The 26,054-nt window shown below is 42.5% G+C and overlaps 2 protein-coding genes across 4 annotated transcripts in view; one reads left to right on the forward strand and one right to left on the reverse strand.

Moving 5' to 3' along the window:
* Positions 1–1,965: 1,965 nt before the first annotated feature.
* LOC113581776 (schlafen family member 13-like) lies at positions 1,966–9,981 on the forward strand. Of its 3 annotated transcripts, none has more exons than XM_081698965.1 (6): positions 1,966–2,305; positions 3,548–3,674; positions 3,869–4,929; positions 5,117–5,233; positions 6,163–6,868; positions 7,016–9,981. In XM_081698965.1, the coding sequence occupies exons 3-6, from the start codon at positions 3,870–3,872 to the stop codon at positions 7,773–7,775; spliced, it is 2,643 nt and encodes an 880-aa protein (XP_081555091.1). In that variant the 5' UTR covers positions 1,966–2,305; positions 3,548–3,674; position 3,869; the 3' UTR covers positions 7,776–9,981. The 3 variants fall into 3 exon arrangements, with proteins under 3 accessions (XP_081555091.1, XP_035387805.1, XP_081555092.1); XM_035531912.2 differs by lacking the exon at positions 1,966–2,305 and adding an exon at positions 2,955–3,193; XM_081698966.1 differs by lacking the exon at positions 1,966–2,305 and adding an exon at positions 3,189–3,326.
* Positions 9,982–11,032: 1,051 nt separating this feature from the next.
* Positions 11,033–26,054, reverse strand: part of mpped2 (metallophosphoesterase domain containing 2b) — a 17,535-nt gene continuing 2,513 nt past the window's right edge. Inside the window, exons 3-7 of the mRNA XM_027017196.3 lie at positions 24,902–25,083; positions 23,556–23,781; positions 13,425–13,540; positions 12,726–12,839; positions 11,033–12,250 (exon numbers count right to left, since the gene is read on the reverse strand). Of these exons, the coding sequence (XP_026872997.1) occupies positions 12,132–12,250; positions 12,726–12,839; positions 13,425–13,540; positions 23,556–23,781; positions 24,902–25,083 (757 nt within the window). The 3' untranslated portion in view covers positions 11,033–12,131. The remainder of the gene's footprint in view (positions 12,251–12,725; positions 12,840–13,424; positions 13,541–23,555; positions 23,782–24,901; positions 25,084–26,054) is intronic.

Raw genomic sequence — 26,054 nt, forward strand, 5'->3', positions numbered from 1 at the left:
TTACTCTTGGCCTCTTGGCCAAATAAGATTTTGGGTTATCTCACCACAGCTACGCAGACAACACTCAGATTTACTTAGCCCTTTCCCCAAACAACTACCATGCCTTTGACTCTCTGCAAGTGCCTTGAGCACATTTTGGGCCAAAACCTTCTGTAGCTGAAAAAAGACAAAAACACAAATTGTTATATTTGGTAATAGCAGCGACAGGTACAGACTAGCTGCCTTCTTGGACTGGAAAACTCTATACTCTAAAGAGCTAGCATGTAACCAAGTAATAGGCTCTGATCTCAGTTTTAGTAGTTACATAAAATGTTACTAAATCAGCATTTTATCATCTTAAAAACATCAACAAGATCAGAGATGTCCTGCCAAAACCAGATCTAAAGAAACATATCCCTGCTTTTATTTCTAGCAGAGTTGAATACTGTAATGGCCTCCAAACAGGCCAAAAAAAATGTAATCAAAATGTTGTTCCTGTGGCACTACACTTTCAACTTTTAAGCACTACAGTGCATTTTTATTTCTTTTAATTTATTACAATTTTCTTTACTTTTTTCTTCTTTTCTTAATTTTCTCTTTACACACTTTATATTCCTTATATCTTTACTCATTTTAATGTAGGTTTTGTCTCTCTAATCTTTCATTTTATTTCTTTAAACTCCATTTTAGCTTTAATATTTTTATTCTATTTTAAGTTTTTTTTCCTTGCCAAAGACCTTCCCAGGGTGATCTCAGGATGTAATATGCTTTTGTATTCTTCTATATCTGATGTGAAGCACTTTGAATTCCCATTGTGTATGAAAAGTGCTGTAAAAAGATAGTATACACTTTCGGTCCAAATGATTGATTTATTGCTTGTTTTGATTGACAGCTGTCAATCACCTCAACCCCACCCCAACCTACCCCTACACCCAGATATTTATTACATGATATAATATCATATACTATCATGTTACATTACATTACAGTGATTAAAGTAAATTAATTAGTGCTCAAACATGCATATGGGTCTCAGGTCTGTCTTTCTCTCTCTCAATCACCCACTCACATACTCCCCTCCCATTGGATGATTCTCTCAGAAAGTCACACCTCCCTCCAACTCCTCCCCTCCATGGCTACTTTTCCTTTCTGACAAAAATAAAGTAAGGTCCCACCAAGTTCAGATTTCTGCCTTTTTCCTACCCAACCAACTGGACCTGTGTATGAGAGAATGTAGGATTTATTTGATTGAGATGTATTAATGTGATTAAAGAAAATGAATACTAACCCAGTCTTTCTCCGCTTTCTCTGTCTGTTCAGTGTCCTCTCTGACACACACTCTGCAGTCAGATATTTATTAGATGCTATTATGATATTACATTATATTATATGAAATTAAAATTTTAAAAAGTAAAAATAAATAAATAAATAAAAACGATGGGGGTTCTCAGAATTGTTTTATTGACTTTTTAAAAAAAATTCTTTAATTGAGAGATAATCAAGTGATTAAAGATATTTGGCTTGAATTTAGTTCTAGCGTTATATTTTTTAATTTTGTTACAGAACAAGATAGTATAGTATAGTAAAGTATAGTCAACCAGTTCTATCCTTTTTGAGAAAAACTTTAACTTCGAAGTAGGTGAATCTATTTACTTAAATTAACCAATAAAATGACCGTAACATCAATGCGGTTTTGGCATAAAGGATACCATCATGGTGATCTTTTCTGCTCTTGGTCTATAATTCTGTATCCAGTAACTACATGGTCATTGTAGGCATACCTTCCCCGTGGTCTATAATTCTATATCCAATTCTATAACTACATTTTGACAAAAATGCCATCTTTTGGAGGAAACTATCCTCAACGGCCGCGCTGACTGCATTCCACAGGCATCCTTCAAATAAACTGTGTTTGAATAAAAGGCCATCTTTCGTAAGAGTGACGGAGGTCCGCGTTGTTCCACTGCTATCCAGCAGCAATAGTAGGGATCTGTTTATGTGTAGTGCTTACTGGCTTCTGTACTGTACAGAACATCCACGACAACGATCTCAAGAAGATATAACGAAGAGTCCTTGTCGCTGGATTTATGTGAATACTTGAATAAATCTACTTTGTTATTGGGTTTTCCGTTCAACTCTTCAGCCCTGAACGTTTTCCTTATGAAACGGCCAGGGTCTCGAGCGGGACGTTGGTCGTCGATTAATTATTAACTGATTAAACGTGACACTAGTCTTAAAAGATAACAGAGATCAGGAAGCAGGGAACCTCGGAAAAAGGACTCGCCAACACATAAATAAGTTTAACTTCACCCAGAGCTATAAAAAGGTACCCAATTTTGACATTTTCTGAAACTGCGTTAAAAATCAGAGTACTCGGGGTATTTTTCCACACTAAGTTACAAAACCTAACCTAGTTGTGGCAGACTTATCTAGCTGACTTTAGCTATCTTAACTATCTTATTAGATATTTCACTGAAATGACGGTGTCGTTATTCATTCACGTTTGTAAGGACGGGGTTTTTAAGTTCTGAAGATTAGTGGACCTACGATTAAAAGATGCCACTGATGCTTTTAAAGATGTTTAAGGCTTTTGTATGATGTGCTGCTTTTCTGTGGTGACAATAAGTTGTGAATTTGAGAAAGCCAATATATTCAACATGATATGAATATAAAATAAGCAGTGTACACAATATGCGTGTTCATTACACAATGCTACTCCCCTAACTTCTTGTCTGAGAAGTTGGCTATGCTTCAGTTTCTGTGGTATTTAGGAGTTAACTACTTAGCTTCTATCATTTCTTATGACACAACAGCTAATTCGCTAGCTACGGGATCCACAAAAGAAATATTGGGAAATCTTAGTGTCGGGAAGATGTTGCTTGCTTTGTTCTAGCTCCAGTTGTTTCGACATCCTAGAAATAGCCCTGGTGTTGGTAACAGCGCATGCCCAGTGGGTATCTTGAGGGAGGCTAGTGGGGGTCAAATTTAACATTTCCGCTCTAACTGTAATTTCGTCATAGAGGTGACGTACTTTCTCGGTCTCTGTGCGTTTGCGTTAGTACATATCTTAAGAGAAACTGTTGTCTTAACCATTAAGACTAAATGTAGTCTAGCCCATATCTAGCCCATATAGGTTAAATATCAGATCACCTTGGTGCAGAAGCAGGAGTTCAGCAGAAGTTACGCAGTTCGCAGCTAACGCGGCCTGGGGAAGGTATGCCTACCAAACCTCTGGTAGATCCGGTGATAAGACACTCGTTCCTGGATTAAGAAGGAAAATTAACAAAATCACCAGGACTGATGTCGATATTTATTCATCCAGATTATACATCAGTGAACAAATTTATGTAAGAGCATCGGATGATGCTTCGGATGACGGTAGAACGCAGTTTAGCTAAATAATTTTGTGCTTGTAAAGTTAAAACTCATGCTGAATGTGTTCTTTTTTGTTGTAGCAACCTTACAAATTGTTTAGATACTATTTAGGTAAATTGTGCGCGGAGCGAATAAGAACTTTTTATCTTTGCGATTTCACCTTTCCTAATCTATGGACACGGTTTTCTTTTAGGACATCGTTTTGCTTTTGGAAAGTTGAGAAACACCGCCAGATTTATTGGATTATCCAGCGCAGACAACGCGCCCTCAAGGCAAAGACAAATCCTGCTTTTCGTCCCAGAGCACGCACGACTTTACAGGTAAAATGCCGATTCTGTCTTTAATTATTGTTTCACCATGACATCACTGAAATATAGTCTAGGAGGTGGGGCTGTTTCCAAACTGCACCCCATTCCACTTGGCAGTAAATAAAGTAAGATGATAGTGTTTTCTGGTATTATTTCTAAGTACAGTCTTTTTAAAAAGTCATTATGTTTTTAATCTGGTCCCACAGCATGGCTTCATTAGTAACAGTGGAAACGGCTCAGGAATATCCAGATCAAGTGCTCTGGATTAAAGAAGTAACATTTGGAGAGAAGACAAGGAAAGGTTTGGATAAAAAGTTGCGGGAAGGGGAGAAGAAAGTCTTTCTGGAATGTGTGTGTGCCCTTCTAAATTCTGGTGGTGGGATTCTCTGTGCTGAATTCAGAAATCCCGAATATAACTACAATGAAGATGGCATTGGTAAAGACCTGGAAGATGGTTTAAATACCCTTATTGAATCTGCACGAATTGAAGACTTTCTTAAGGTCACACAGCAAGAAAATAAGTTGCGATTTTATGTGAGGTCATGGTTTTCAGCAAAGGGACAAGCAAGACTCTGCAGTCTAAGCACTGGTCTGGTGCAAAGATCTGGAAGATCTGCCTTGGTCTTGTCACCAAGTGCAGCAATGGATTTCTTAAAGAGACAGGAACGAGGACAGTACGTTAGTCAAGAACATCGTGCGAAAAAACAAAAGCTGATGCAGGGCTCTGATGATGATATATACGACAAAGCTAGTAAGTTCTATGAAGAGGAAAAGGCTCAGCTCAATGAAATCTTGGACTTTGGTGAAAGTGTAAATGTGGAGTTCAAAAGTTTCTGTAGTGAAAAGAATCTGATTAGCAGACTAAAAGAGGCACTCCCCAGGTACTTGTCTGCTTTTGGAAACACGCGCGGTGGCTTCGTCTTCATTGGCATAGATGACAACACCAGAAAAGTGGTTGGTTGCGGTCAGAATTTGGACCCTGATAAACTGAAGAAAAGTATTGAAGCCATGCGTGATAAGGCCATGAATCGAGCTATTCACATACATCACTGTGCACATCAGACTACATGGTGTCCGGAGATCAAAGTCTTTCCAGTTTCAGAAGCAGCTACAGTTAATGACCAAAGGTATATTGTTGCGATAAAAATATCGCCATTCTGCTGTGCTGCGTTTGAAGATGATCCAAATAGCTGGGAGTTACAGGAGGGCATCGTATCTAAGCTTAAATGCAAAGATTGGCTGGAGAAGATGAAATTCCCTGTCTCAGGTACATTTATACATATGAATTACACAAGTGAATGTAGATTTTTATTGTTTGCTGAAATTAAATTCCAAAGTACTTGTATCTTAGAAAAATACAGTATTTACATCAGCATTTTTGTATTAGCTGATGATTTAATAGTACTTTTTAAATACCAAGATTAATTTGATTGTATTTTCACCCATCTCTACAGATGACCCTCTGGTTAAAAAGTTTGAGTCTGCACTGAATCTGCAAGATTCTCCTCCTCAGTGTCAACCAGTGTACAGTATTGAGAAGACTGCAGACCTACAGGAGAGAATCTTTCCAGGTAATTGATTTGGACCACTTTATGACCAAGTAATACAAAATAACTGAGCCCTTAGAAAATCTAATAAAAGTACCACCTTTGATGATAGGAGTATGGACAAAGTTTGCAGAGAGTTTGGATTGAGCCAGATTCTAAATAAATGACTCCAAGAATGCTATTTCAGCTCAAATAAATAATAAATCGTTATTTTTATTAATGAATAAATATGAACACATTGTACATTAATAAGTAATAAATAAACAAGCGTTCAGTATTTTAAGACTGGAGGTCATCGATGGGAAAAGCACGCGAGCCCTTTCTGTAGCAGCTGGTCGGTCCTGCACAGTGGGGTGTGACTTGGGTTTTGGCTTGTGCATAATTTTGGTTTGCTTTGCTTAAATGGCCTGAATCAAAACGAAACCACAAAATTTCAGTGGAATTGAAGTCAGGTGATTCTGTGACTTGGATGTTCTAAAATAAAGATCCTCCACTTTTATTTTCCCCCTGTGATATGCATCACTTTCATGTTGCGTATTTTGAGTTTTGCGTCTATGTCATGCCTCCTGCCCCACCTTCCTCGTTAATGAATCTTTGTGTTCATTTGTAGTCCTTCCACTCTGAAATCTTCATTGATGAGGCCATATTACGCTTGAACGCAACTGTGTTGTGATCATTTCCTCACAGTTGTTCTTAAATTCATTTGAAATACCTGACCATTTATAGAGGTTATTTTTCTAGAAGTTCACATTTGTTTTCCATTATTACAGTCAAAAAGTGAAATGTTTACTTGCAAGTTACCCTAAATATAGGCTTTGCTTTTTTTATTTCGGGAGTCACCTGAATTGAGAGATTAGAATAAAGTAAAAGTTGTTAAGGAAAATGCTTTTTCATTTTCAGGAACTGAAATGTATATTAAATGACTGTCTATATTTTACGCTTTCTGCTTTTAGTAACAAACAATGACAACAATCCTAAAGGGTCCATCTGTGATAAGCTCTTGGAGAACTACCCAGAAGCCTTCGCCACTCTCACTAACCATCAGAGCAATCCTGGAATTTTAATTATGTCCAAAAGCTGGGCTGTTGACATCAGCCAACCAGGAAATAAAGACGTCATTGGCGAGGCTCTATTGATCATGTCTGAGGAATATCCCAAACTGTTCACTGTTGTGAAGAAAGAAACTTCTGAATTGTGGAAATATGCTAAAGAAACAGCATTTCATCTGAAACAGAAGCTGGTGAATCTTGGTGGATACACAAAGTGGATTTGCGTGGTCCCTTGTCTACTGGACTGCAATACAGGGGAGATGATACAAAGTGAGACTGCTGGTCACCTCCTGTATCCTCACAGCTACAGCTTGGGTCATCTGGAAGAGGTGAAGGCTTTGCTGCGCTCCTTAGTCATTGTGGTCCTCAGCTTCACCTCACCACTGAGAGACAAGCTTGGCTCGGAGATCATCAATCTGCTCACTGAGGAACAGTACAACATTCTTCAGTTTTACGAAGGCCATAAATCTTTGTTTATTCATGGCTTGGCTGGTTCTGGGAAGACATTGCTAGCGATGGAGAAAATCAAGAAGATAAAAAATTCTGAACAGTGTAAATCAGAGAATATCCTTTATCTCTGTGAAAATCAAGGTTTGAAAGACTTCATGAGGTGGGTTTTAAGTGAGATTTAAGTGTCCACTGAGATTCTATTGCCATTGTTTACATCTTTAAATTGATAACAAAGGAGGCTTACGTGCATCAGTTCAACAGTTTATCCTAATGCATAACATTTTAAAATTATTTTGCCTTTTTGCAGAAAGCAGAATCTTTGCCTCTGTGACACAAGATCCGGCTTCATGATGAAGGGGGCTTACGCTGATATCAAGCATATTGTGGTAGATGAGGGGCAAAACTTCCGCACGGAGCATGGAGACTGGTACAGAAAGGCAAAGAAGCTGGCTAAGAGATCAGGAGGAATACTCTGGGTTTTCCTTGACTACTTCCAGAAATGTCATACCTTTGCTGATGGCTTGCCCCCACTGACCAATCAGACCTCCAGGGCTTACCTAGACAAGGTTGTCCGAAATTCTAAAAAGGTATTTAATGAAATGAATAAACTAATTGGAGTAATTAAAACTAGATATAGAGGAGACATGTCTGACCACTTGAAACGTATGCATGAGAAAATGACCTATATCCCCTCCTTGGAAGGGAACTTTTCTGTGATCCGTTCCTTAGCTACCTCAATGAAAAAAGTGGTGAAACGTGTTGAAATCCTTTTGGAGCAGGGCCATTCACCCAGAGATATTGCTATTCTCTTCTCAACTATGGAAACTAAGTCTTCTCTGTTGCACCAATCATATGTCAGACCTTCTTTCCAACATGGTAGCATAGAGAATATAAATGATGATGTGGTAGTGATGGACACTATCCGCAGGTTCTCTGGCCTGGAGAGAGACATTGTGTTTCTGATTGAACCAGCTGCTCATTACAGCCAGTCTGAGATTGAGCCCAATCTTTTGCTGACTGCATATTCCAGAGCTAGAATCAGGCTTTATGTTTATCATCTTCCTTGAGATGATATGGAGCAATTTCCAGAGCTGCAGTTACACATGCTAGCCAAGCCAGTTAAACTCAGAAGTATTACTGATATTTATGGTTGAACGCAGTGATGTAGGCTGAAAGCTTTTCACTGGTTAAAAATCATTTGTCCTTTTAGAATATCAGAACATGCACACACATAATTGTATTTAAACAATGCTCAAGTTGTACTCAGTCATAATTGTATGTTGCTTTGGATGAAAGTGTCAGCTTAATGTAAATGTTTCACCCGTTTGTATTATGTGTATCAGTTAATTCCAAATCACACTTGCACCAATTACTGTACTTACTCTGTCTTTTACTTTGTAATAATGATAGTATATCAGAATATGCACATATTTATAATCTCATCATACCCTTTATTTTTCCCCTGCAGACAAATAGTCCTGCATTTTTAAATAATTGAAAATGTTTGTGTGCTTTTCAAATTACAATTAATTTTCGCTAACACCTTTAATATTACAATGTCAATACTGAGTGATGAAAAAGTTTCAGAACTAAATTAGGAATTCATCAGTGAATTGTTTGTATTTTTCTTTTTAATAATGTTCACAATTAGTTGTCTACTACATATACTACATTTATTACAATATTTGTATTTCTAAAAATACTTGAAATATTAAACAAATTGTCATTTTTTTATAATGTCTATAAGATGGTTTTGTTTTACTTAACAGTGACGAACCGCTAATGATTTTACTAGTTTGAAAATACGAGTTAGGGTATAAATATTCGCGCCATAAAACGCATCCTAACTTACACCTGGGATAAAGCCACATGTTAAACGGATCCTCGTACGTAATTCTCTTGCCCTTGAAACCCGATTCTCGCTACGGCGGAATATTTCAAGACTAAACTATTTGCTTAGAACTTCATAGACAATTACACAAATTACGAAAAACAAGTTATGAAAACACCCATAGCATCTGAATCAAAGGACGTCCATAACATAATCTTCGTTAAAAGTGGTTTTGCTCTTTAGGTCCACAAGGGGGCGGCATACGCACAGAATTCATCTATCTGGCGCACGGTTTAATTTAAAATGTATTCTTGTCAATACCCAGAAGAGCTTAATGGTCAGTATTGCTATTTAAACTGAAACGTAACAGAGAAAACATATAGAAGTATAAACCACAAGCATAAATGTACTATCCCCCGCAAAATGCCTGCTATAATTCTACTAATGTTTACGGATACAGAGCTGGTGCTGCAAATTTACTGGTTTAAAAACCCGCGTTGAAATGACTGCCAGTCTTTCGTGCTGCAGTAAAAGGATTAAAGTATGTAACGCCGAAAATAACTTTGATTTGATTTGATTTCACTCTAGCAGGCGTAAATAAACTCCGGTGATATTGCTGTGTCGTGATTCTTCTTCAGATTCACTATTTAAATATTTAAATGAACACCTATATTAAAATGCAATTAAATACAGCCGAGAATGAACTGGCGTGAGAGCGCTGCGCGCCGCAGCGTATTCCGTCACACGGCCACATCGCAGGCCCCGCCCACTCCCTGCGCGTTCCCGCTTTGCGTCTGAACGCGCCGCCGTTTAGATGACGGGGAGCGGAGAAAGCGCTCGTAGTAATCACTGTGGTAAGGGGATTCCCTTATCTGCTGCCAGTCTGTGACTTAGAAATTGAGCAGCACACAAGAGGGCTTGTGTTCAGTTCAAGTGGCGAAGCCTCGGTGTTTTTCGTAGTTTTACTCACATAACGCTAGCTACTTAGCTAGAAGACGTGGAAAACCTCCTGTACGTGAGGTTTAGCGCTTGGACGCTGTTTAGACATTGGTTCAAAATCCAGCCCCGTCTAGTTTACCTAGCTAAACTAGGTAAACAGAACAAAGTTAACCGTCAGTATAACTGAAAGGCTTCTCACATGGATAATTAATATTAAACTAACTTAACCCCTACAAACTGTTGGCTTCCTAATAAAAAGGCTACTCTATTCTTTTGAAGTATTGTAATAAAGAACTAAGTCTCTATCGGTTTATGAAGCCGTCATAGATACTAATAAACACTGATCATATTTAAATAAGATCCGAGATGTTCGGTGCTGCTGCGTTTTATGGTCAGAGTGCTGTAGTGATGAGGTCGCTTAAAGGGGCTAGAGCAGAAAAATGGTACCGTTCCTCCAACCTGTAGCCCCCCTTAGCCTTCAGGATGGCGCGGGATCCAGGGCGAGATAAACGGCCGGTCGGCTGAACAGGGTTTTCCCATCACGTGAAGGATGACGGGGGAGTAGTACTCTGGGAACATCTAGCACTGCATGCTAAGTGAGCTGTACAATAACTTGGGGCACACACAGAACAATGAAGGTAAGTGCTTATATGGCAAAGTGCCACAGTGAGAAATGCCTTTGTTAGATCTTATAAGCAAACAAGGCTGAAACTCAAGGGGCTGTTTCACGAGCGCAGTCAGCTGGACATCAAGAGGCCGTACTCAGGACTGCTCAGAGGTGAGAGGGCAGGCCCAGTTGGACCAGACAGCCATCCCCTGTGGCTTGTGTCAGTTTCACGGCCCAGTGTTATTCAGCTCCAACCCTGGAGCCCCCGCTACAACACCATGTTGCTTTTCCCCCCGATGAAAGGATTAATAACAAACTAATAATAAATAATGTGACTAGGCAGAACACAACTAAGCTGTGTGTGTAGGATATCAGGTGATTTATGTTGACTGGCTCAATTTGTCCCAGACCCGAGAAAATTATGCTTTGTAAAATCACCCCAGAGCTGGTACAGACTGTCCTATCCTTAGGTACACACTGAAATGATTGCAGATGCTCACAGCCGTGTTCACGCAGCGCTGCTCTGTTGGCTGGTTTTTTCCTGCTGCGTGAGGTGTGTACGGCCGAGCGGCGGCAGCTCATTGCTGGCCTGCTCTGCGTCCTCCCGAGCTCCTGGCATTACCACGGATGCATGGGGGTCAAGACCCAGGCCACCCCACACGTGACCCACCTCTGAAACCTGCGACGACAAATTTTCCCCAATCAATGACAGCCGTCAGGAGAACATGGGGCTGCATCCCACCCCTGTCGGCGGGGCCGATTAATTTCAACCGCTGACGGGTAATTAATGAACTGGATCAATCGGGGCTTCCAGAACAGCTGTGAATGTCCCCAGCTGTAGCGAGAGCACTGTGTTATTCACAGCACGAGTCTAACTCTCTTCTACCACTCTGCCTCCCTGCGGTTCGCTCTCCCTGCAGGCTAAAATCACTGACAGACTCATCGGCTACAAATCTCGCAGTTTTATTTGCATATAAAGTTGAGTAAATGACACAATGAGTAAAAAAAAAAAAACCCATGAACATGGAAATGCAGCATTTACAATGGCAGCAGTGAGATCCTGACCATAAAATATTTTTTTCCTGTGTGTATGCTAGCAAGATTGTAATTTTAAATGGGGCAAAATACAACAAACACATTAATTACAAGGCAACGGAAGTCCACCAGATGGGAATTGAAGACAAAATGTATTCACAGACTTTTTTTTTTTTCCAGTTCCTGGTCAAATTCACACCCAGGTCTGACTTGACAGAAAGAAAGTTAAGAGTCTAAGAATTTAATTTGAAGTGGGATTTTTAACAAACATCTGATCTAAACTCCTGACCCTATGGTAATTCCATAGCCACTGCACTGCCTTGGCAGGACAGAAGCCATGCAGGAATAACGCACAGAGCCATTCAAACTCCACAACTCCATGTTCCATAAACCTAAATCACTTCCGCTGAGGGCCTTGTCACTTCACCCAATCCTCTCTGAATATACAGTGGGAATAAAATTTCTGAGGATGGCGCGTGACTCGAACTACACACAGGATGCATTCTCCTGACAGGATAAAAGCAATTGGTTTGATTGCACCAATAAATATACCAAAGCATGAAGAGCCAGGGGTGTGCTTACTGGGCTGGACTTTAGCAACGCAAATCCTCCGAGTAACGACCCACGGAGTGTTCAGCTCTAAAACTGTAAAGGATGGAAGAAATGGCCTTAAATAGCACAGCCTGCTCTGTGTTTACCCCGCCAGAATGTGCTGTGCAAACACACACGAGCATTGCTGAGCCTCTCAAGGGTTCCTTTATAATACACTTTGTTTTCAGGCTGAAAGAAATGTAACAAGATAACACATCCAGTGGGGTCATAAATATGAATTCACGTTTGTTTTTTCCCTTTTCCAGCAAATCAAAATTATTCAAACGGCATGATCTTAAATCTTTAAAAATATTACATATCCATGCGGTAATTTTTTTAAATACAAGCAGTACAAAAGGACTGTTAAAGTTAAGAAGTGTAAAGTAGAAAAAAAGTGGCCTTTTGCGGGTGGGCTGATTCTCACGAGCTTCCTGGATTGGGAAGGTCAAATATGATTGGAGGGTTGGTGGGCTGGAAACTGACTGTACATGTTGAGGAGTTGATAAATGTGGTATATCCATCTGTCATTAGGCCATACCCTGGAGAGAGAGAGAGAGAGAGAAAACAGGGTCAAAATATGGTTGAGATGATATAGCTGAACGGAAGGTGCTGGTGGTCTAATGTAGCCCTTCCTTTAGGGGCTAGTTATGTGTAGGGGTGGGGGTGACGCATAACAGCTGATTGGTTATGGACAGAGCCAGGTGTATGGGTGGTGTAAGCACAGGCTAGACACACCTGTAGGGTTCAACCAGATGTGCATCAAAACAATTTCACAGTTCCCAGAACCTGATCAAGCTTTGGACTAGGATTGGTACATGAGCAAGACTGGGTTTACTCTGTCCAGGGAATGGACAATTGGAGTGTTTGTCGGACTGGTTCTGGTCCACCACTCCAGAACATTTCTGACATTTTATGACAGGAACCTTCCAAGCCAGACAAAGTGGAACATGGAAGCCATGATCTGGGGTCTGTTTAAAACAAGCCTTTAAAAAGGGAAAAGTAAAAGTAACTCACCTTCATGGATCCCACCGTAGACATGGAGCTTAGGCCGGACCCGTCTCTGTACCGTGTTGAGTAACTCTACACAGCCCACTCTCTGGAGCTCCTTCGGCACCCAGTCCCTGAACCCTGTAGCCAATAAAGAGCAGTATTAGAGAGTTCTCCCAGGACCACAGAACAGGGCTAGAGAGTTCTTCCAGAAAAGCATCACTTGACATCTCTCCCCATCAAACGCCAGCACTCACCAGAGCCACAGGAAAAGTGGACAACCAAAATTGTTCAAACGCAAGAATGAAAGCTCCTTCAGCTACTGTCTATTACTTGCAAATGCGTCCATGATCTGAAATGTAGCTACTGGGGAGTGTTTACTATATCCATCTCCTTTTGTCTTCTCAGATTACCCAGCGTTACATTGCAACTACTGCAAAAGCAAGAGAGTCACATAGATACAGAAAGACTAAACCCAACCCTAATCTTAACCTGACATTAATCTTTACTTCCTAAACCTACAAAGTATTATAAGTAAACAAAGAACTTCATTTGGATCATCTGGTGACATGCTTTAAAAAGATATACTTTTAATAATAGAGGAATTAGGGAAAAAAAAAGTCCTGACAGACAAATTTAAACACAATATGCTGCTCTAACCAGGGCATCTGCTCATCAAAAAAGTCACTACAGAATCAGCGGTGAGATTCCTGCAGAAGCGCTTACCCAGAGGAGGCCCATGAGTCATCAAGATGTCAATGTCCTCTGGGATCTGGTTCCACTTGTCCAGCAAAGACTGACCACGAGGCAAGTTAAAGCCCCATCCATTAAACCAGGGAGTCCTGGGGGAAAATACACACACTTTATGAACGTCAAATTCAACCACACACACACAAAATACCACTAACAGATGACCCTTTTCCAGGGGTTGTCAACACTTCAACTGAGTTTAGTGTGTCTCCTTTTCAAACACGCATGGTTTAACTACTCAGATCATCATTCAAGCCCCCATGGTTGAGGAAGAACTCAAGAAAACCGCAAGTCAGTGGCTCCTCGGGCCTGTGTCTAACCCCCGCACACCCACACACACCTACCAAGCAGAAAAAAGCTCTATAAGACACCATATGAAAGGAAAAGTGCTATATAAAAACTCTGCTGTCTGCAGGGCCAGATTACAAGGCCACAGCTATTCCCTAGTGACTCGTCCCAGAGCAGAGGTTATCTCCAGAGTGGCGCCCCTTGAGCAGAGGTCATCGCTGGAGCTGGAGTCATTGCCGAGGATGTGGATTGATCATGCTGTCAGCAGGAGGTGGAGGGGGGTGGGCGTCGGAGGTGCTTAACGCCAGCTTTATTTGCCCAGGAGAGCAGCACTGCAGACAGGCTGCACCAAGCCAGGCCAGACCTGCATTTATCCCACTCAGACAGGGAGCAGGCATCCCGCCCAGGTAGGGCGGGACCCATGAGCTGTTATGACAGGGTCAGGGGTAACGACAGAGGAGCCGGGCGCACGGGACGCGGCGCTGAGTGACAGCTGCGGATTAAGAGAGAGAGAGAGAGAGAGCAAACAGGAGTGCTGTTCTTCCCAGCACACTGCCTGCCTCTCACACTCATGCCTGACGTCGTTCTGACAGCCAGGCTGACCACCAATCCTGTTAGAGGCCACGTGGTGTGTAAACATTCCTAGCGTACAGTAAATGTCTTACACCAGCCAAACCCCAACAACTAGGTATAAAGTTCACAACCAGGGAGTTCACTCTGAACAAGCCCCACTCTGTAGGCCTCTGCAAAAACAGCAAATTAACAAAACTTTTTGACTGTAGAGTTCAAGAGAGCCAAATAATAGGTCTAAAAAAAAAAAAAAAGACTGGCTGGTATTTGAAATGCTGCCAAAAGAAACAGCTGATTTCATAACAGCGGGTGATACTGCCGACATCCAGACTCAGCAGCGGGTTGTGTGAGATGGACAAAAATATCGTATTGCGATTGCATTTCTACAAATTGCAGTTGCTAGAAATAATGGATTCATATGGCTGAAGCAATGCGGTATGGTTAAATCATTTATTTATTTATATTTATATTGAATAATATGAATGCCTTTATTAAAACTCTCAGAAGACACACAAGGGCATTGGCAAGGAAGCTCGGGGCATACTGCAGAAAACTTAATGATTTGTTAGCAGGGTCATTTACAAACTGCAGCCTAGTATATCAGTATTGTGCTGGAGGTTAACAGACGCGTTCTGCTCTGGTGTAGCCAACACACCTGCTGCGGCCCAGAACGCTTCGGCACGCGTGGGCTCCGCTGTTCAGGGCTCTCAAACCGCGTCGAGGACTTAACAGTGTGGGCGGTTCTGAAGCCCAGCACACGAGAGTCAGGAAGTAAAGAGGTTTTTGCCTCCATTCTGTTCCGAGAGTCCTGGATACTGAATTACGCTGAACAAGCAGATGAGGAGCCCAGGGACTGTGGTGTGTGTGTGTGTCTCGCCTGTTCTCTCCATCCTCCTCTTGAGTTATATTAAAAGGAAGTTAGAGGCTGCAGTCAAAGTAACTAGTGCCAATCGGTGAGAACAAAAAAAAGAACACCCTCAAAGGGTTAAATCTCAAAGATTACACATCAAACCTTCGAAAAAAACAAAAATAAACAATCAAACAGAAGGCAGAATACAAGACAAAAAACAAATACATTTGCATAATTACTAAAGCACTACTGGCCTATTTATTTATTTATTTGTTTGTTTGTTTAGTGTACTTTTTTCTCCCCAGAAATTTGTTTATTTAATTAGATTCCATGTGCACAAAACACAGAACCAGATTTCACTTCCAGTGTGATTCTGCTCAGGCCACCCGAGCTGTGCAAGATTTGCAGATTATCCTACAGGTCACAATGTTCAACACTGTAGGTGTAGAACAGAGACAAAAGAGCACCGCTAGCGAAGACCAGAGAAACTAGTTCACCGTCTAGACAACCGGGCCTGTAACTCATAGAAAAACCTGCAACCAGACCGTGTATGTCTGCTTTCAGATGCAGCGTCAGTCCGGCACCCTCTCTACCAGCGGTTACCGTGGGACACGTAGCCCCACACGCGCGAGGCAGATGAAAGCTATAAATACAACCTGGAGGAGAAAAGAAAGGATAGAATCCATCACAACATCCACGTGTGTCGGCCAGTGTCTCTGTAGCTCGCAGCGGTTCAGCGGGGGCTCTGTCTCCTCCACTCGGCTCCGCCCACTGATCTCCACCCTGAGCGGTGGACGAGCAATACGTCACAACATCAAAAGGCTTAGACAGTACTCTGTGTGATACCGCTGTCATCCAAGCTACCTAAACGTCCTTTGGTGTGTGATGCAAAACTAACACACAGAACCCAGTTCTGCGCACTTGTCTAGTCTACAGTATCTCAGTGCTGCTGGACAATGGTTGCTCAGCTTTTAAAAGTGAAAAGTACACTTTAGGGCCAAAGGTTTCTGACAGGTGTGTAAAATCAAGCCCACAGCCATACAGACTCCAGTGACAAACAATTACAGTTGATTTGGTTGCACTGAAGAGCTCAGCGACCGTTGGCACGGGTCAGTTTGGCACGGGTCAGTTTGTGAAATCTCCGCCCTGCTAGATCGACACTGGTCAACTGCGAGTGCTGTTATTGTAGAATCAAAGCATCCAGGAACCACGGTGCCGAGGCCGTTGACTGCTGGGACGTGTAGAGTATGAAAATCAGCTCTGGTGCATCGTGTGCGACAGGATGCTGCATCAGCACAAGACCCGAGCGTCAGGAGCTCCAGGAAACAGGTTTCCATTGCCTACTATCACTATAAACTACGCCTGTCGTCAGCCAGAGCGGTGTAAAGCACGCCAACACTGGACGTCGGAGCAGTGGAAACGTGTTCTCTGGAATGGCTGAATAATAATGGTGCAACTGGCAGTTTTGGTTGGTACCAGGAGAACACTTCCTACTGGACTCCACAGTGCCAAGACCTGACCTCAACCCACAGAAAACCTTTGGGATGAATTGGAACATCGAAAATGAGCCAGGCCTTCTGGTCCAACATCCGTGCCTGACCTCACAAATGCTCTTTTTACTGAATGGGCATGAATTTCCCCTCAAACACACTCCAGAAGAGTGGAGACTGTATTAACATGGAAATCCATATTAATGCCTCTGGTTTTGGAAGGGGATGTCCAACGAACTAATCTACATGTGATGTCAGGTGTCCACATACTTTTGGCTATATACTGCATCAGTGGTGTCAAAGCTCAGATTAGTGTAGTAACTCTACTTAATCTCTCCTGTTATCAGGTCCTTCTGGAGCTGTTGTTAATAATGGGAGAGGATCATAATTACTGACAAACTATTATGATACAAGGCATAGTCCACATCACACATTCCCACATTACCTCAGTAAAATTATTCCATAGGAAAAGGTGTGTGTGTGTGTGTGTGTGTGTGTGTGTGTGTGTGTGGAGTCTGAGAGAGATTGTTTGCACGTCTGTGTGTAAACATACTTCATTGTTATAATTTCTTGAGACCAAATTTCTCGACAATGATAGGAAAGTATTTTGCATTCTGATATAGTGGGTTCTTTGGCTAAACTCCATAAGGGAAAAAAAACTCCTAACACGAAGTGCAGGTTTCTCATAAAAACACTAAAGTGGTCAAGAAATTAGGGTTTGTTATTGCATATAAATATTTAGCTACATCACACAAACCATTCCAACACCCCGCCCCCCAGAATGTGATTGTGTGTGCAGCCGTACGTACAGTGTAAGTGAATACCGATGTGTGTGCATGCATGCGCTTGTGTTTATAGTGTAGTGTGTGCATCTATGTTGTGTATGTGGTGTAAGTGTGTGCATGTGTATGACAAATGTGAAAGTTTGTGTGTGTGTGTGTGTGTGTGTGTGTGTGTGTGTGTGTGTGTGTGTGTGTGTGTGTGCGCGCGCGTAGTCTAGGGGTGATTGATCTAGGGGTAAATAAAGGAGAGTAGCTCCTCTGCACCATGCCTCACTGAGCCGATACTCTGGGGTGCAATCCTTCAGCCATACACACACACGCGCGCACATGCACACACACGCATGCATACGCACGCACGCACACACACACACACGCACGCGCGCAAACACGCGCACGCACGCGCGCACACACACGCTCCCCATTCATCTAGCGCTCCCTACAAACCTCGAACCAAAGCCCTGCTCTGCTTCATCAATTGGGCCTGTCATTAAGCTACCATAAAGAAGACACACAGAGAGAAACAGGTGCGAACACCCCCCCACACACACACACACACACACACAAAAGGAGAGACCAGGTTACATGCGTGAACACATCCCTCTACATAAAGCTAAAATGTAATAGTTTTTTACTTTAATTGGGTTACTATTATTTCATTTGGTATTTAAAGTTTCTGAAGAAAAAAAACAAAACAAATGCATGTTAAAATTGTGAGAACAAAAGATACTCTGAAAATACAGCAATACACACACACACCACAAAGAGAATCAGGCGCAGATGCTCTTTGTGAAGTCCATAAACCCAAACGGCCTTTATCTGATCCACAACTAGCCCAAACCTTCCCCTGTTAAGAGCTGTGCGGCGTGCGTGGCAATGATGGACAGGAGAGAACTAAATGTGCAGGCGAAACAGCGTTGCGGTAGGAAAGCATGCATTCACGCGCTAACGTTTTGAAAACAAAAGGGTCAACTTCACAAAAGCTGCCTTCAGATTGAACGTCCCGTTAACGTCAAACCGAGCCGCGCTATCAATATCCCTCATTCCTAATGGCGTATTTTTACCGTTTGCATATTTGCATGCCGCATGTTGTCCTCATCTGTAGGAGCGATTCATAACAGAACACCCCTCCGAAAAAATACAGACCGATGACAGTTACACATTTTGTGTACTGCCATGAGTTTTAGGGTAGTGAAGTCCTGTTTTGGAGAAAGTTGCAACGGCATTGCGTTTTTACGCAACTGGCCGTTTTCAGCTTCACCACGACTGTGGTTAGTTAATCATCCGGGCGAATTTAGCGAAGCGGTAAGTCGACACCGGTGCACTAATTATCGACACAGTAACATTATGAATAGGAATGAAATATCTTTAATTAAAATTAAATACCTTTCAAAGATTCCTTTCATTTATTCTGAATTTCTCAAACATACTCGTAATGATAAGACAATCAAGGCAAAACTGCATGCAGTGTGTGTGTTTTGGCTACCTCAGCACTTCACAGTGGTGAACTCTAACTGACCTAGACATAACATACACAACAACAACTACCACACACACACACACGCACACACACGCACACAAGGACAGTGTGTGTGGAACAGGATGATGGCCCCTCCAGGTTATTTATGAAGCAAAAATGTGCTGTTGCCTTCAGTCTCCTGACACACACACACAAATCAGTGAAATATTTATCCACCCATGGCAAAGGAGGGAGGGACAGAGAGAGAGAGAGAGAGAGAGAGAGAGAGAGGTGGGCCCTGTGATTTCCCGCCTATGGTATTTCTATGCAGGAAAGTAGCCCACTTCTCTGTACATACCTAGTGATCTGAGTCAACAGCAGGTACAATGTACAAAACACAGCAGCGTTGGTTGCTGTACTGTTCCTTCAGGACCGAAGCGCAATACTGACTCCTTTGCAAACAGGCCCATACAATGCCACGCTAAATGCAAACGTATGTGTCTGTGGTTCGCTGGGGGGGGGAATAGGGCTATCAAGAAGGAGGGAACACTCGACAAGGATAGGTCGGCTAATCCAGGTAATACTGTATGGTCTGAAAATCAGCACTGCCACTCACTCAGCCAGAAGCCTCGCCCACAGTGAGAGGGGAATTAAAACTGACAAGGGCCAAGAGTTAGAATTCACAACCACAGCACTGTGGTTGGCGACTCCCAGTGGTCTGGAGAAAACTGCTACTCAAATTAGTGCACATGCTAATCTTATGTTCCATGTACATTATAATACAATATTTTCCTTGCATTTATATAAAACATTACACAAACTACACAGTAGAGAGTATATGGGAGAAAAGGGTTTGAATGTCTGCAAACCTAGGCCCTCAAAACAAAATGTTAAATCAACCTCAGGCAGCATACAGACCACTCTATAGCCACTCAATGGTGCAAAAGCGCTTAGAAGAAAGACGTTATGATAGAACTGCATGTACATGTGCCTCTTAAACCAAAACCATATCAACCTACTGCCGCTGACATCAGGTCCCACTGGCCTACAGGCTGGGAACCTTCCCATTGTAGACATCATTTATCTGGAACCTTCATTTATCTTTCTACAGAGAAGCGTGTGTATCTGGAACCTTCCCTCAGTGTGGCTCATGTATCTGGAACCTTCGCCCAGTGTGGCTTGTGTATCTGGAACCTGGTGGGGATAATGTATCTGGAACCTTCCCACAGTGATGTTCATATATCTGAACACCTGTCATGGAACTACAGCTTGCTGAACTGGAGATGAGGTTACGTAATCTGAGCTAGCGCAGCGGTAGCACAGTGGATAACATACTTGGCCAGTAATTGAAAGGTTGCCAGTTCAAGTCCCGCCACTGTTGGGCCCCTGAGCAAGTTGTATTCAGTCATAATTGTAAGTTGCTTTGGATAAAAGCGTCAACTAAATGCCGTAAAGATAATTCGCCGCGGCCATCCAGGGTGAGTTTAAAGGAAGCTCGTATTTAACTCGGCCCCAGTCTCTCCGGTCCTCACCTGCCCCCTCCCTGCCTACGGTGCTTGGGGTTTTAACCTAATGAGTGTTTCTAGTCAAGGGATAGTGAAGGGATGTTCCGCAGCAAAGCCATTAGAGATTTCAAGAATGCTCAGTGTTACCTCTGTGTGCGTGTGTCCCTGTCTAACTACATTTTTCTTAAATTTTAAATTTAGGTGAGAAATTTTATATATGAGAGAGAGAGAGAAAAATTTCCCCACTCACTGATCCAGGAACATTTGATCTGCTCATAACTGTCAGCTGTCTGTCCGACACAGAAACCACACTGCCGTCAGTGAGACAACAGCCGATTAACAGTCAATATGTGAAATTAGCAGTGAAGCATTATAGTATGTGAGAGAGATGGAGTTGGGTGACAGCCTAACCTCCTCTAGCAGACAGAGCAAGAGTGGGAATGGATTCATGGGTGAGGGTGGTATAACCTGGGTGTGTACCCACGAATAACGTGCCAACTCAGCTATGCTAAAACCATATCGAAAAACATTCCAAACCACCAGCAGTAATGGTAATAATATGATAATGAAATAGGTGTGACCTTTTTCCTCTTTTCTGCACACTGAAGAAACTAGGCAGCTGCTCAAAGTGGACGCGAGTCATTTGTCGCTGCTGTTATGCCAAACCTTTCGCATGCATGCTTACTTACGGTAATATACATTAGCCCCGGGGAACAAAGCTGTTCTATGGTTTCCATGGCAACACTAAGGTATGCCCCCTACCACATCTCTCTTGTGGTTTGGCTTTATAAGCACTTGCCCAGTGTGAACTCAGGTCACATGACTGGTGTCTGCACCCCTAAGAGGATTAAGGGAAAAGTCTTTGATTTTCAAAAGCCAGTGGACGGCTTGGCTTGGCCGAAGTCGCCTTTTTCCGCAATCGAGCTGAACGTGGCTGCTTGCAGTAACCATCACACACACACACACACACACACACACACACACACACAAACACACACACACACACACAAACGTATATGCATATAAGGGATATATCCCTTATGAGGATATACTACTATATAACTACTATAATGTTAAGGAGATTGTCCTTAGTCCTCAGTATCAATACTGCCACTTTACAAGTCTTAGATGTTGAAAAAAGCCGTGTCCTTATTTGTTGGAATGTTGTGAGATGTTTTAAAATTTTTAGAATGTTGTTTGACTTATCAGCATAACCAAGCCAATCTGGGTCAGCAACTGACAGTAAGGAAACGAGTAAACAAAGATTTTAAAACAAGAGCGGAGCATGTGTTACCGCTGACCCCAGCCTGTAGCCGGCGTGGCTGGGAGACGCAGGCCTGGCTGTGCTCTTTGTGCCAAGAAGAATAGCACAGTGGAAGTAACCTCTGCACTCTCAGAGGCTCAGGGTCACAGAGGTCGGCATGGCTCACTGCGAGTGTGCCCTCAGTAGGGAACGCCAGGGTCGGGCAAATGTCTGAGCCGTGCTCCCTACAAAGGGCCGGGATGTTCTGGAACAAAGGCCATTTCCTGCGCGAGAGGCTGGGAAAAGCATGAGCACCCCCCACCCCCTGACCTCACATGAGTGACCTGTCCACACTCCTGACCAAGAATCTCATTTCCTCAGGACCGAAGGGAAGCCCGATATTTGGGATTCCGCGGCGGCCCTTTCGCTCCGCTTGCAAGTTCGGCTCCTACACAGCACACGCTCGCTCGCTCCTTCCCAGAGGGCTTTTATTAAAGAGAACTTGCTAGAGACTTGCATAAAAGAACATTCATGATGGCTCCAGTTCCAGGAACATATGGATTCAAGAACCATAAAAAAAACAATAATAAAAAAAAACTCAGCAAGGTCACGACGACTATAGAACCTCGAAAAACTTCACAACAAGATGAAATTTTAAATCATGGGGGAAAAAAAAGAATTGCACTCTTATTGTAAAGCCATTTTGTTATAAAACAGATTACAAGAGATCACTTCAATTTTCATGTCGCCTCCCATTTTAATTCCAGTATTCAGCTCTGAACTTCTACGGCCATGGCGAGACGTGTTAAATTATAGCACAGGCTATTATTCTGTCACCATGGTGTGATCCTGAGTAAAGCCTGCTGTCATCTCTTCGCCCCTTTAAGTCTTCCTTAGCTTCACGGGCTCTCTAGGGGACCCATCAGGCATGGCAGGCAAGGGTTAATGGTCTCAAAACGATAGTGTGCTCAGATAGACAAGTGTGTAATTGAAGTTTGCGGGGGTGTGGTGAGGGAACTGTCAATTGTGTGTGTGTGTGTGTCACGCTTATATATGTATGGTCTGTGACTGATTCTATAGAGACCTTACAGTATGCCAGGTCCATACAGAATTCCAGCAACCACCGTCAGTCAAACATGAAATACTCAAGTTGTAGCATTAAAATCTCAATAACTCAATGGCAATGCTGTATATGTTAATGAAGTGGCACAAAGGCACACGTCCCCTTGCTTCCCACACAACTGTGCTGAGCTCTGCTCAGCTCCTTCAAAGCCAACCGCAACAGCCAGTCTTATTTTAGCCTTCTTCAAACATAGCTAAGAGCCAGCAGAGTGTGGGGTGGGTTCTCTGTGCTTAACTGGCCTAGTGACTGGGGCAGGGCCTCACTTGGAGGGCAGGTCTTACTGTACAAACTAATCATTAGAAATAAAAATCATTTCATTCATTTAAAGTCAAAAGCTTTTTCTTTTGTTCTTTCTTTTTTTTTATATAAAAAAGCGTCAGCTAAATGCCATAAATGTAAATTATTTCAGAGGCTAGAAGCCAGAAGGCTGATGTGCTTGTCAGATCATTTCAGAACCAGCCAGATAAAAACTCATTTACTAGATCAGCACAATTGCATCATTTCTCTAGGAGGTGGGACCCAGGACAAACATCCTGCCTCTTAATGATGAAGTGTCCTTGACAAAAGTGTCACAAGCTGAAATGTTTTTACTTGTCCATCACCATCTAAGCAACAGCAAATAAACACAGACTCAACAGAAGAACTGAGTTGTTATGTTTCTCCCATTGAATATGATCCCACCAGTGGAGCTGACATTCCAGCGCACACTGGGTTCGAGGTGGAACTTCCACAGGCAGTGGGCTTGTACATGAGTGACCAACATTACAGAAGCAGGTAGAAGACCTGAGCATGCAACTCACCAGGGGGTCCCGTATATCCTGAACCCTTTGACCATGACTTCGGTGTCCTGTAGGTACATGCAGTTTGTGAGAAGTGACTGAACATTATCAAAGTCCTCAGGACGCAGCTTTGACACAGAGGGGAAGCGATAGTAGTCCTGCTTGACCAGTTCAGCCATGAAGTCCTTGTCGAAGGTCAGCTCATGGTTCCCCGCAATAATTACTTTGTACTCGTAGGGGAGACCGCCTGCAGGTGGTCAGAGCAAAGCGTTACGAACCCAACACACAAACAGTTCAGCATTAGGGTATTAGACTAGTAATCTGAAGGTTGCCAGTTCAAGCCCCACCACCACCAAGTTTGGCCCCTGAACAAGGCCCTTAACCCTCAAGTGCTCAAATTGTATTCAAAAGCGTCAAATTGTATAAAGCATCTGCTAAGTGCCGTAAATGTAAATGTAGTTACAACAGAATGGTAGTACTGTATAAATGTGTTATGACATGAGGCACCGGCAGATATATGTGATTTATCAATTCAGGGGTTACAAACTGTACTGAGAGCGGGGAAGTATAACGTCTACGCTGTGAACATGCTGATCACACTAACCCAAAGATGGCAGGCAAGATTCTGGAGAAAATCAAGCAAACCTTGAAACAAGGGGGATTTGTTTACACACATCATTCCACAGAATGATTTAAGTGTATGACTGGAAACGGATGATTTTAAACAACTGTCTCTTCTCCCACCTCTAACTGTTCCTAGCACAGAACATCATTTTTGAGGAAGGAAGTGTGATTATCTTCTCCAACCAAACCTTCTTTTTACCTCTGAAACCCAAAAGGAACTTGTATGAACTAATTTATTCATTGTACAACATTCAAAATTTTCCAGCTTTAATTTAATTTGATTTGAACAACTGAGGGTCAGTTAAATACAGCGTCATAATTACAACAAAAAAGCTCCTCGGTATGACGGGCATGGATCTAATACCCAACATGCCCTGTGAAATCACTGCCCGAACATTGATGCTTCAGTATCTTTAGACACGAGCTTAATCACAATATGAAACTGAACTGCTGAACACAAAGACATTTACTCAAGTTGTTTTTATTCAACTTAATATCAATATGCAAAAAGAAGTAGCGTCGAGTACTGAGAGAGGTTCTTTCTACAGTTCCTGCTACATTCGTCCCTATCTCTGTTCTCTAATGAACAGCTGTCAAAAGGCTGCCAGTGTCGTTCCCCACCCAGACTAATGTGCACCTTGTATTGAACCGTTAAAAGCCTCAATTCTGGACTTTTCAAGTACATGCACTGTTTTGGAAAGTGTACACGAGGCGGTACAGGGGCGTGATCACCACATGCTCACCTAACCAGTCGTTAAATTTCTTCACCTCAGACGGCAGACCCAGCTCGGTGAAGTCGCCGGTGTGGAGCAGGACATCACCATATGGCATCTGGATGCTGTCTGTCCTCGAGTGCGTGTCCGAGACACACACAAAGCGCGTGTGACCCGCTGGCTTGGGGGCATCGTATGGAATGGGCTCCACCCTGTAGAGGAGTGATACAGGGAGGAGCCTTCATTCTCATTGGTTAAGCACGTTACACACTATGAAGTATACAACACTGTTTTTTGCAACACACCTTCATAATTGATAAACTCGAAATCTTCACCAGACCTTTACAAGTCTAATTGTTCTACACGTCCTTTTTGAATCAGTAGTCATATTACCCATATCATTTGCTTTAAAACCTGTATTGCCTCTAAAAACCTTCTACACGGGCTGAGACGGGTTAGTGTTTCCATTCAAAGCCTCACAATCAGCAGTTTTAAAAGCATGAAAAATGTTGTACATATGCAATGAAAACCACTTTCACCATAGAACCTCTGTTAGCCCACAGAGACTACATACATCACAAAACACTACCAAACCACTCAGACCTTTAAGACACATACTCTGTGACTAAAGTTCAAAAGTGAATTTTGCAGGCCCAGCAATAACACAGAGGCCTCTGATTCAGCTAAGGCTGACTATGGCTTCTCAAATTACAGCATCTTTATGGGAAAGAGTATTCTCTGTCTCTCAAACACACACACACACACACGCACATACACACACACACACACACACACACACACACACACACACACACAGTTGAACAAACCAATGCAGAAGCTGTGCACAGGTCAGGCTGTTTTCAAAAGACTATGGACATTATTTAAGTTTATGACATGTGGAGTCTGATGTCTCTGTGTGGACAGGAACATTCCACATCTCAAAGTTCCATCCTATATACTCTTATTCTGACAACATACGTGCTATCCTGTAAAGTGATGCTACATGGTAGAGTCTATATACTCTTATTCTGATAACATACGTGCTATCCTGTAAAGTGATGCTACATGGTATAGTCTTGTGGTCCTGTAGCCAGTACATTTACGGAGCATTCATGCCAAACCTGTTCTGCATCCCCTCCCTAATATCTTCTGGAAATCTGTTTTTAAAATATATTTACAGGGA

This window comes from Electrophorus electricus, chromosome 16 (assembly GCF_041902795.1).
Source record: "Electrophorus electricus isolate QZ-2024a chromosome 16, ASM4190279v1, whole genome shotgun sequence".
Classification (NCBI taxonomy): Eukaryota; Metazoa; Chordata; class Actinopteri; order Gymnotiformes; family Gymnotidae; genus Electrophorus; species Electrophorus electricus.

Coding starts and splice junctions, on each gene's coding strand:
- LOC113581776 (XM_081698965.1), top strand. CDS start 3,870: ATGGCTTCATTAGTAACAGTGGAAACGGCTCAGGAATATCCAGATCAA. Junction 4,930..5,116: donor GATGAAATTCCCTGTCTCAG/GTACATTTATAC, acceptor CCATCTCTACAG/ATGACCCTCTGGTTAAAAAG. Junction 6,869..7,015: donor GGTTTGAAAGACTTCATGAG/GTGGGTTTTAAG, acceptor GCCTTTTTGCAG/AAAGCAGAATCTTTGCCTCT.